The sequence below is a fragment of the Mugil cephalus genome, chromosome 1 (assembly GCF_022458985.1).
Source record: "Mugil cephalus isolate CIBA_MC_2020 chromosome 1, CIBA_Mcephalus_1.1, whole genome shotgun sequence".
Classification (NCBI taxonomy): domain Eukaryota; kingdom Metazoa; phylum Chordata; class Actinopteri; order Mugiliformes; family Mugilidae; genus Mugil; species Mugil cephalus.
Genome location: NC_061770.1, coordinates 12,634,884 through 12,646,223, shown reverse-complemented (window position 1 = coordinate 12,646,223; position 11,340 = coordinate 12,634,884). Strand labels below are relative to the sequence as shown.

Sequence of the window (11,340 nt, the reverse complement as noted above, 5' to 3'; positions counted from 1 at the left end):
CTTATTTGCTCAGGTTATTGACTTTATGTCTGGCCACCTGCGGCTTGCTCCATCTGCTCCAGCACGCAGCGAATCCTACATGTGTGCCACATATAGAGTAACATCGAGGTGAGCATGTTGGAAAGAAGTCCGGACAGATGGTGTGAGTGACACAGTCCTGCATGTCCCGAACACGTCATCCGTTTTGCACCTGAAGGGACATTTGATAATGAGGCAAGATAGCCAGGCCAAGATAGATGACATCCCCAGAATAAACCGCAGAGTACTACAGCGCAGCTGCCATGTTGATATTGTGATCAAATCTGCTTCTAATGATCTGACCACTAAGTGCAAATTGAAAGCGTTTATTCGTAGGCGTCGACGTGGATGAGAAGTTTGTTGTTTCTCCATTTTCTTGGTCGAGTTCTGCCCTTGCAGATCACTGCAGATGTCACAGTCTCATTGAGTCACACAGTGGCATGACTCAACAACATGGGAGCTTTTCTTTTTTTTTTTTTTGTGGAGCTGCGCTGTTCACATGACAGAAATATGAGTCACAACTTCAACAACTGCAACTAGAACAAGTCAATCCTTGTAACCACTTTGAAAAGGAAGTGATTATTGTAAGTGTTTGAGTGTGCCTTATCAAACAATAAACAGCAAAAGGTCATGTTAACATTTAATTATGCGGCATCTCACTGATCAGTTCTCTTCCAAATCAAATCAAATCAATCATCCAGCAGCAGGAATTGTCAAGTTAAACCTTGAACATGTCTAAACATGTGAACTGTTCAAGAAGATATCGTCGAAAAACGACAAAGAGAGGTTCTGATTACTTAGATAGATAGATAGATAGATAGATAGATAGATAGATAGATAGATAGATAGATAGATAGATAGATAGATAGATAGATAGATAGATAGATAGATAGATAGATAGATAGATAGATAGATAGATATAGCAATGTACAGACACTGAGCATACATTCAATATAACAGGAAAAAAACCCAATCTTCTATTAACACAATATATACAAGATAAATTGCGAAGCCGGAATGTTTTTGCTGTTGTGGTGGCCACAAGATCTTATTGTGAGTCATGTTAACTGGAAACGAAAGTGTTGTGCAATCCAGGTAGTGAAAACAAGATTAAGAGTAGCCGGTGAGGCTGAATAGGTCTGCGTTGAGCTCAGTGGCGGTTAAGTGTATTAGCGGGCGAACATTTGTGCTAATTAGCACAAAACACAATGTAGTTGAGGGTAATGGCAGTTTAATTCCTCTAGAAGGTACTTGATCACGAACCAGCCCACTGGATCGTAACATATTCAGTAGCACGGACAGTCTTAAGACTACAAATACCAAGCAGGACACTGAAAGAGCATGGCACTAAAAGAAAAATCTAATCAAGTAATTTGGGTTAATTCTCTGAATCATTCCACAGCAATATTTCATGGGAAAAATAAGACACTTGTACTGCTGGTAACGCTAAATAAAAAGTCATTCGTCCTCCTTGTATGTCCCACTAAATCACATGGCAACTGATAGATTACATTATTCTATAAAAGCCAAATATTTCCAGCAGCTGGTAGCTCTGGATGTAAAATCAGACAAGCAGCAAAATAATTAATCTTTATCCTCTTGAACAACGCATGCCTGTGCAAAGTTTCATCTCCTTTCATCCAGTATTTGTTAAGATATACTGCCAGTTAATGTCAAAGTCTTGCTTTCAACTAGATCCAAGTCCACAGTTTTCAGGCTTCACTCTGTCCTGCTCTGACCTGTAGGCCTATGTGTGGGGGACGAGGGGGGGCTGAATAGGAACTAAAAAGGTTTGACTTGTAAAGTCTCCAGGGAAGTGAATAATATATGTTGAGAAATATAAGTTATTCTTGTACATTGTCTAAATAGCCATTTGTCTTAGATAAGTCGTAATAAACTGGACTTTCCCACCAAAGATTAATGCTTGAGTTGCCTAGCAACAACCCTAAAACATGTACAAAAGAAGCTTGCTGGGGTAATAACTAATTGTATTGTTTATTCTTGTCTTTTTCAGCATGAAAGCCTTCAAGATGCCGGGCTGGAAGCCAAAACTTTTGCTTTCTAAAGGATGGCCTTTGTGTTTGGGTTGAACTGCACTTTAATGCGTCCTAACAGCGCACTGCTCCTCAGTGTCCTCCCTGCTGGGATGTGAGCTCACCCACTGTAGACAACCTCAGGGCTCCATTAGGGTGACACGCAGCTTTGTCTTTGACTCTTTGAATTGAAACGGACTGAGTCCACGGGGATGCCAATTATAAACATGTACACACATCTAAATCACAGCTAACGTGTAGCCGTGCCCACCACCGACGCCATTGTGAACATGTGATTTATGACTAATTTGAAGAAGAAAAAAATGGCTCTATTCAGGAGCTGTTCCCAGGAGTTCGGAGACATGGATGAAGGAATTTGTTTCTCACACATGAAAAAAAGGTTTGAGAGACAACCGCTCTCTGGTGAAACAAAACTCACAGCCACAGACCCAGTTTGCCGATAAACGGCCAAATGGCGCCATCTTGAGGTGTCTTCCTGAACTTGTTGTTTTCTATAAATTAATAAAAATGCTGGATACGGTACTGGAAAGCAGCACACCTTACAGCTGTAAGACATTACTAGGTGTTTTTGTTGAGTAAAATACTCGTTTAGTCAAAAAAAAATTGATTAAATTAGATTCAAAGTCACATTCATTCTACCAGAGACTATATGAGCTAAATGCTAACACCCTATGCTAACATGATAGCAGGTAAAATATTATGATGCTAGCAAACAAACAGGCTATAGTAGTAAATTACAAGTCATTTATAATGCTGAATGCATAACATGGGACTTGTCAAGTTGTAGTTGGTGTATAAAATAATGACACTACTGACAACTGATGTGTCTTCATGGGAAACATTATAATTGCTAAACATTTTACATTAGCACATCTGCTCATGATTGAATAAAACACGGCTCATACCATGTTTATTTGGTACAATTAAGAGCATTTTATTTTTTATCCATTTTTCATAGTAGTACATACAATAGGCAAGAGGTGTGTCGTGACATAAGAAGCGGTTAATTTGAAGCAGGGTGTTCAAACGATGAGGTGAACTACAGCAACCACACAAACATAAAAAAATAAAAGCTGCAGGCAGTTCAGCAATATCCTTACTGCTTTTGCACATGAGACAAAAATAAAACTATATTCTATGCAACCTCAAAATAAGAGACACTCAAGACAATATGTTTTCTTGTCCGCACTTTCCCTGTGTGAGAGTGTCAGACTCGGCCTTTTGTCAGTATTAACATTTAATTTAATAGGGATAAACATAAAACATATTGACTCTGTCAGGGCCAGATGACATTATTTAAGAGCCAGCCAGTTTAAACTCTACCAGCTAAAGTAAGTTCATGCATGTTCAATGCAAAGGTATTCTAATGTAAATATAAACAAGAAATAATAGACAGTACATTTTCAGAGCAGTTTCACATGATCCATTATATCAGTTTAACACCCTTTCCTCACATTTGGTATGTAACTCTCAAAGAAACTTTGATTTACCACCTGTCTCTGAATATGTCCGTATAACCTCAGAACCAAAAACATTTTAAATATATATTCTGTGCAATATACTGTAAATAAAATAAAATCTACAAACATATAGTTTCATATGTTCTTCTTTTCAGTCTCCCCTCAAGAACAACTCTACAAGCCTTCAAATTCCCTCAGCAGTCAATGTTAATGCTGGACAGCAGCTCCTCCAGGGCTTCCAGTTTCTGATTAGCCTCCTCGATTGCGCTGTATGTCTGCACGTTGCTGGTGATGTGGTAGCGGATTTCATCCACCAGGGGCACGGAATCCGTCTCGTGTCGCTCCTCCAGGGATGCGGCGTCCTCTCGGATCATCTCTGCAAACTCAGCCTGCTCCACCAGCTGCGACAGACGAGTTTTGGTATGTTACTGTTTGGGTATGCTGTTCATGCTGCCTTTTGTAAATCTGATGTGATATAAACCGTGATAGAGTCACACACTATTCAAAAAACTAATCTTTACTGACTAGTGCACTTTTTGGCAAATGAAACAATGAAAGGCACATCCAGTGAAAGCTAAGACAACAGCAACGGGACTTGTGGAGTTTTCTTGATATTGCACAACTCATCCTTCATCCATCTGAAAAATAGCTAAGGTTTGTTTTAGGAACACGTGAAACTTGCAAGATTAGGGTTTGTTAACAACCAAATACTCACCTGCCATTGGAGGAATATGTTTTTTTTCATGGTTCAAAAGCTTTCTTCCTTGTCTGGACAAGGGATTTCTAATTTGACACAGATGGCTTCTTTTACTCATCTTTCAAACCATCTCTTATTTGTGGCTAGAAAGCAAAGGTTCTTGCCCTCAAAAATGTCTACCTTGTCCTTCAGGTGTAGGTGGACTGCCAGTTTGTTGTTAACAGACCTTACAGATTCTACCTACAGAATGAACAATATCCTTGACATTTTCCTGTAACCCGGCCACAGTAAAGCTCAGACTAATGAGAGTAGCCCACCCGCTCAATGATCTTGGCCATGAACTTCGTGCACTGATCCTCCAGCCGAGAGAGACGGAAAAGCCTGGCCGTCTTCCACATGTACAGAACGTTGTCCTCGCATATAGTCTTGCCGAGCGTCTTCCCGCACAGACGCTTCAGCCCCGGCAGGAGATACATGTCGGCCACACACAGCACGTCAAACACGTTCTCCACCATCAGCTGGAGAACGTAAAGAGGAGCATAAGTGATGAACAATCCAGAACTGTTGATCATTGTGTTATTAGGAGTTTGATGACAGCGTGTAACCAATTGCCTCTATTGTAGTCATTGTGTGCATCAAGCTTTCAAGTTTCCCACATGTGTAATCAAGGTCCCTGAATAGATAATGATTAGAGAAACAAATATAATTAAAATATGCAGGGTGTAACACAGGTTGAGGATGCAAAGGCAGGTGAGGACACTCACTGTCCATTTTAAACCTACTGTAAAAATTTATCGGCAAAACTGGCAAGGGATGAAGAGATTAAGTAGGTAACCCCTGCCAACTATGTGTTCTATATTTGACCTACTGCTATTTATAAATGTACCTTATTATTATCATTTTGCATTTAATATTAAGTGATTCAAATCATATTTTTTTATTTCAAACCTCTGTAACAGTAGGGTGGCCGTGCAACTATTGTTAACGTAAACACACCGATAAATATCATGCACTGTTAGCTCCTCTTCTGCTTATATTGCAACACGCGCCCAGGATTTCCCCCCGGGGACTGAATAGGCTTTTGGCCAATTGCAGGGAAGCTGACAGAGTAGGCGTGTGATATGCGGCCCCATGATTGGCTCAGCAGCGATAGGGGCGGGGCCTACTGTGTACGGGAGGCTTAGATTTACATGTCTCGGCTAGTGTGGCTAGTGTGGAGACAGCTCCTTTATCGCTGAATGAGTGACGTGCTGATGAAAGATGACGTCATCTGCCTCCATTTATCCCTTTACTAAAATATGTTGGATTCATGTTAATGTGCATTGAAAGAAATATAAATTTGCGGGGGAAAACTGTGGGTAAAATTAAAAAAAATATATATACAGAAAACGTCTAATCAACCAAATATTTTGCGACCCTCCCTGCAGTACCTCTGTGGACTCCCTAGGGCTTGCGGACCCCCTGTTGAAGACCTATGACCTACAGTATCATCAGCTAAGTTGGCCTTTTTTTCAGAAGCTCATAAGGAGCAGTCGTAAACCGGTTGACGCACACATTTGTTTATAATGGCGGCGTTTCTGGTAATTTGCATCCTCAATACACAATTCGGCAAAGTAGTCACACAGAAACCCTCGCACAAACCTCTGTGTCATCGGTGTAGATGTAATACATGATGTGGATGAAGATTTCATGGGAGATGTTGTGTAAGGTAATCACTGGGATGCTGGGCTGGGACTGCAGCTGCTCTCCCTCGCTGAAGTGGTCCTTCAGTAAGGCTTTAAAATAATCGCTACGTCCACAGAAAAATGCCTGGAGAAACACACACACACACACAGACTCACAGCAGGGTGTAAGGCTGACTGTGTGTGACTGAGGAAGGCTGTGTGGGTTTGCAGTTCCGACCTTATGACAGGAGAAATTATAGCCATCGACTCTGAAGCAGATGTCAGGATAAGTAGGAAAGTGGTCGACGCTGTTGAATGGAAGCTCCCCGAATCCAACCTGGGGATGATCAACAGACAAAATGAACTGACTAAGAACTGGTACGATAGCGGCTGTAGCCTCGCTGAAATTCTTCTAGTTCTTACTCTTAGTTCAGTGGGAATAGCACAGTCTGCTAACTGAGCCATCTCCTCCTGAAGTTGACTGCTACGGGGCTCCAGGCTGAGAACTTTCACACAGATTCCTGGCTTGTTTGACACTTCATTATTAGGGGACAGAAATAAAAAAGAACCTGATTACCCATGAGCAGAATAAAACTTCAGATAAAGATTAGCATGTGATATGAAAACGTTTCAAAAGCTGCGTGCATTACAAAGGAAACGTAATACAGTGCATGTAATGACATGATAATAAATGTAAACCAAGAGCACCGACGTACCAAATTCATACACCTGTTTGCATTTATTCTCCAGCTCCTCTATGAGATCTGTCATTTTGCACTGTTTAGCAAGTAGTCTGCTGTCCTCCAGAAGACTTATATCAATATCCATTCGACCTGTAACGTTGAAATGAAAGTCAAGTTATATTTAAGCACGGGACTAGAAAAACAGAAGCAGTGGTGTGTACTGTAAACTGTATAGTCAAATCTTAAATAACTGCATTCATAGCTAAATATCTTTATTTCAGTAAATCTTTTCTTTTAGCGAATTTCTGGAAAAAATTGTCTAGCTAGCTTGCTTGTTAATTCCCCAATAATAGAGACATGTTGAAGTTTCCTTGTAAGCAAAGTAAAACAACAACTACAAAAAAAAAAAAAAAAAAACAGAAAAAAAGAACACATCCTTCTGTCGGGTTTACCGTATGTCTTCATGGATGTGTTGTGTTTTTTAATTCTGTGTTCATATTTGAAGTTTCAGATGTTATCTGACCTTTCTTATATAGTAACAAGCATTTTAGTCTGTTTTTAAGGACAATAATAACATGGTCAAAACAAAATGGATCTCATTCATAAACCGTCCCTTACAAGCATTACTTGCAAATGGCTAAATTTAGTTGTTGGTAACGCTACCTGCTGCCTTTTGAGGCCAATTACAGCCGCATCTATGTGTTATTTCATTTGTGAACCATACATAATACTATGTAATTAAGTATAAAAAAAGTCAAAAAATATATATTACACATCATACACACTATTTTCTGACTATTTTATATGTCAAATGTCTGTTACAGGTACTTTAAAAAAATAAATAAAAGAAAAAACATTTATTATAAAATAATTTCTCTTTTGCAGCACCAGCCTGGTTAAAATCTCTCAGTTATAACTATTCCAAACTGGAATCTGCCTATTATAGAGCAGCTCCCGGCATTTAAACCACAAACCTTCAGGGCACAAGGCCACAAAATTGTCTTAAAACTGTTACCTGACCAGTGCAGAAGCCTGAATGCTTGCATGCTTGAATCATAGACAGCATAATGATGGATGGTGGAAGTTAAGCCAAAGCAAGTGGAGCCCCTCCTAGTGGCTGGCTGCAGTGTAGGTCGCAAGCGCCACCTCTATGATAATGGATGGGACATAGGTCGAAATAAATCTAACATATATGTCTATTTTTTTTTTTTTCCAAGTATGGTTTCTGTCATTTCAGGTAGTTAATATAATATGTCTTTCAATTGTCATTTGTCTGAATAAGTTTTGCTTTAGTTAGTTATTTGATGCTATAGAAACAGGATGTGACATAATGGTGACTATTAGTTGGCATGCCAACTACTCTGTTGGCATGGGACAGTGAAAGTTATAAAAATGTTCAAAAACAAGTACAGTACAGCGTAGCATTCATTAAACAAAAGCAAGAGTCACAAAATCACAAGATGGCGCCGCCCGTATCCCCAGGAAAATACTACCAGTTTGGCCGATGCAAGGAAGTGGCGACGCGTTGTCCGTATTAATATACAGTCTATGGCTTGAATCCACACCCACCTGTATAGAAATATTGCAGGATGGCTCCAAAGGCTGCAGGGTTGATCTGAAATGAAAACAACTTTTATTCATATTGATACAAATAAATATAATATGTTTCCTACTGTCTTTTGGACACGAAACAAACCAGGCGACATTTACCAAAGGGTGTTTGAGGGTGATCAGGTTCTTGCCATTCCACTTGGTCTTAAACATTTCCGTGAAGTACTCTGAGCGTGCGCTGAGAACGCAGCGGTGGGCCTGAAACGTCTGCCCATGAACCTGGAACTTGACGTCACTGTGGTGGCCCTGCTCTAACAGCCTAAAGGGAAAAACAAAAAGAACAGAAATGTTTGGATTAAATGAAGGCACTTCAATGGTGTGAAAAAGTGTTGGCCGCCTTCCTGATATCTGTTTTTTTTTTTTTTTTTTGCATGTTTGTCACACTCAAATGTTTCAAATCATCAAACTAATTTCAATATTAGTTAAAGATTTTTTCCATTAAAGTTTTTATTATTGATGGAAAACAAAATCCTAACCTAATCCTAATCCTAATCTACATGGCCCTGTGTGAACAAGTGATGCCGCCTAAACCTAATAACTGATTGGGCCAACAACTGTAATCAAACGTTTGCGATAACTTGCAATGAGTCTTTTCCAGCGCTGTGGAGGAATTTTGACCCACTCATCTTTGTAGAATTGTTGTAATTCAGCCACAGTGAAGGGTTTTAGAGCATGAACCGCCTTTTTAAGGTCATGTCACAGCATCTCAACAGGACTCAAGTCAAGACTTTGACTAGGCCTCTCCAAAGTCTTCATTTAGACTGTCTCCATCCACTCAGAGGTGAACTTGCTGATGTGTTTCGGATCATTGTTCTGCTGCAGAACCCAAGTTCTCTTCAGCTTGAGGTCATGAACAGATGGCCGGATGTTCTCCTTCAGGATTTTTTGGTAGACAGCAGAATCCATGGTTCCATTTATCACAGCAAGTCTTCCAGGTCCTGAAGCAGCAAAACAGCTCCCAGACCCCCACAATACCACCTCCCGATCTTACTGCTGGTATAATTTTCTTTTTCTGAAATGTGGTGTTACTTTAACACCAGATGTAATTGGACACACACCTTCCAAAAACATCAACTTCTGTTTCGTCAGTCGTCTCGAGTATTTTCCCAAAAGTCTTGGGGATCATCAAGATGTTTTCTGGCAAATCAGAGACTAGCCTTTATGTTCTTTTAGCTCAGCAGTGGTGTTCATCTTGGAACTCGACAGGCCTCTGCAGGCTATATAAACAGAGTCTCTTTCTTATGGTGGAGTTATGAACTCTGACCTTAACTGAGGCAAATGAGGCCTGTAGTTATTTGAATGTTGTTGTGGCGTCTTTTATCTCTTGGGGTTTTGGTTGGCTGGCCACTCCTGGGAAGGTTCACCACTGTTCCATGACTGTGGTTCACTGGAGTCCTAAAGCTTTAGAAGACTGTTAGATCTCAATTACTTTCAATTACTTGTCATTGTCATTTTTCACACAGGGCCATGTAGGTTTGGATTTTTTTCCCCTTAATAATAAAAACCTTAATTTAGTTTTAGTTTAGTTTTTACTTGTGTTATCTTTGTCTTATATTTGAATTTGTTTGGTGATCTGGAACCGTGTGTTGCAAATATGCAAACAAATGAGAATTCAGGAAATGAGCCAACACTTTTTCACACCACTGTATACTGTGCTTTTGCAGATCATTTTGTCCTGCATTAGAAAAAGCAGTGGACCTCAGCCCTTACATGTGCAGGAAGTAGTTAAAATCCTCCCGCTGCATGGCACGGACGCTGACACACTTATAGTCCTTGAGCATGCGTCGAACGGAGTCATTCAGGGAGCCGTACATACATCGCTCGCCGTCGAACGTGTTGGCTTCACACTTGGCACCTGTAAGTCAAGCAATGACTAGGACGCTGCTGAACATTTCAGGTCATGAACCAGCAAATTTCCAGCCTTACCACTAGCCAACAGGTACTGGACCAACTCCTCATGGCCACAAAGGCACGCATAATACCTGCAGAACAAAGTGTTCACAGTTCAAGTGGTTAAGACGATGATGTGTTGTAAACCAGTGAATTCGACAACATGCCTGTATTGTACTCACAAAGGGGTGCTGTCCCATTTATCTCTTACATTGAGGTCCACATCTCTTTGTTCAACAAGGTACCTTAGAGAAAAAGGATGAGAGCCTCGTGAAGTGAACTGATGTCAACAAAACATGTTCAGTGGGTTCAAACGAGCAAGTAATATGTGAATGTAAAACGGGGAAAGCATGTGCAAGATGCATATTACCGGCTGATGATGCACATTTTTTATTTACTATGTCATATTAGTTACTGCTTGTTTGCTTGTCCTGAAAAACAAGTACTGTTGCATTTTACTTGCATAGAGGCTGTGTGGAGGAGTGTCCCAGAGTTAGAAGAAGTCTCTCCCCCACCTCCGAGCTCAGCTGACACTAGCACCTCCACTACATCTGGAAACTGAGCAGCTGACCCACAAACGTTAGCTAAAGCGTAAGCTAAAGTTTCAAGCTGGGTCATCGAAGCTAATGTTAGCAACACCGTGTGTGCAACTCCTGTTTGTTTGCAAAACGATGCGGTCAGCTTCGGGTTTAGCTGCAGCACTGTCAAGGTTGCTGTTCTGTCAGCTTAACCGGAACCATTTAAAGCCAGATATGTTCATTTTTAGAGGACAAGACAAGACAACAACACGACAAAAATAAGGTAAACAGAGCTGATGGTTACCTGACTCTACAAATGTCGCCCTTTCTGCAACTACTAAACAAATCGTGCACGTCCATAATCGCCTCGGTGTTTTCGGTCCTCTGAAATGCATTGAGACAGCCTGTCTGCAGGACAGGTGAGCGATGGTTTTATGTAAATTCAGGGTCTGATCGGTGGATGCGGAAAAAGTTTGCGGGCTGTCACACCTTCTCGAAGACTTGTTGTCAAGCAGCTCGGTGTTTTGGTCGCGGAGCTCCAGCGGTCATGTGACCAAGAAGCGTACACTTCACTTGACATAGGGAATGACGGAAAATTGCCATGCTTCACGAGACAGATTGTGTGTAATATTCTGCTGAAATAATAACACATAAAAGTACATTTTACTTTCATATATGGCCAATTCATGATTATAATTCCAGTTTGTTGACGGTTAAGAGCACGGGGACGTGTTGCGAAGCAGTT

General features: G+C 40.6%; 1 protein-coding gene across 1 annotated transcript; it reads right to left on the bottom strand.

Moving 5' to 3' along the window:
- Window positions 1-2,981: 2,981 nt before the first annotated feature.
- abtb1 (ankyrin repeat and BTB (POZ) domain containing 1) lies at window positions 2,982-11,145 on the bottom strand. Its single transcript, XM_047601399.1, has 12 exons — window positions 10,900-11,145; window positions 10,260-10,322; window positions 10,114-10,169; window positions 9,898-10,042; window positions 8,287-8,446; window positions 8,146-8,191; window positions 6,610-6,726; window positions 6,317-6,429; window positions 6,132-6,230; window positions 5,871-6,038; window positions 4,547-4,747; window positions 2,982-3,933 (listed from the first exon to the last, which is right to left on the bottom strand). The coding sequence occupies exons 1-12, from the start codon at window positions 10,953-10,955 to the stop codon at window positions 3,727-3,729; spliced, it is 1,431 nt and encodes a 476-aa protein (XP_047457355.1). The 5' UTR covers window positions 10,956-11,145; the 3' UTR covers window positions 2,982-3,726.
- Window positions 11,146-11,340: the final 195 nt, after the last annotated feature.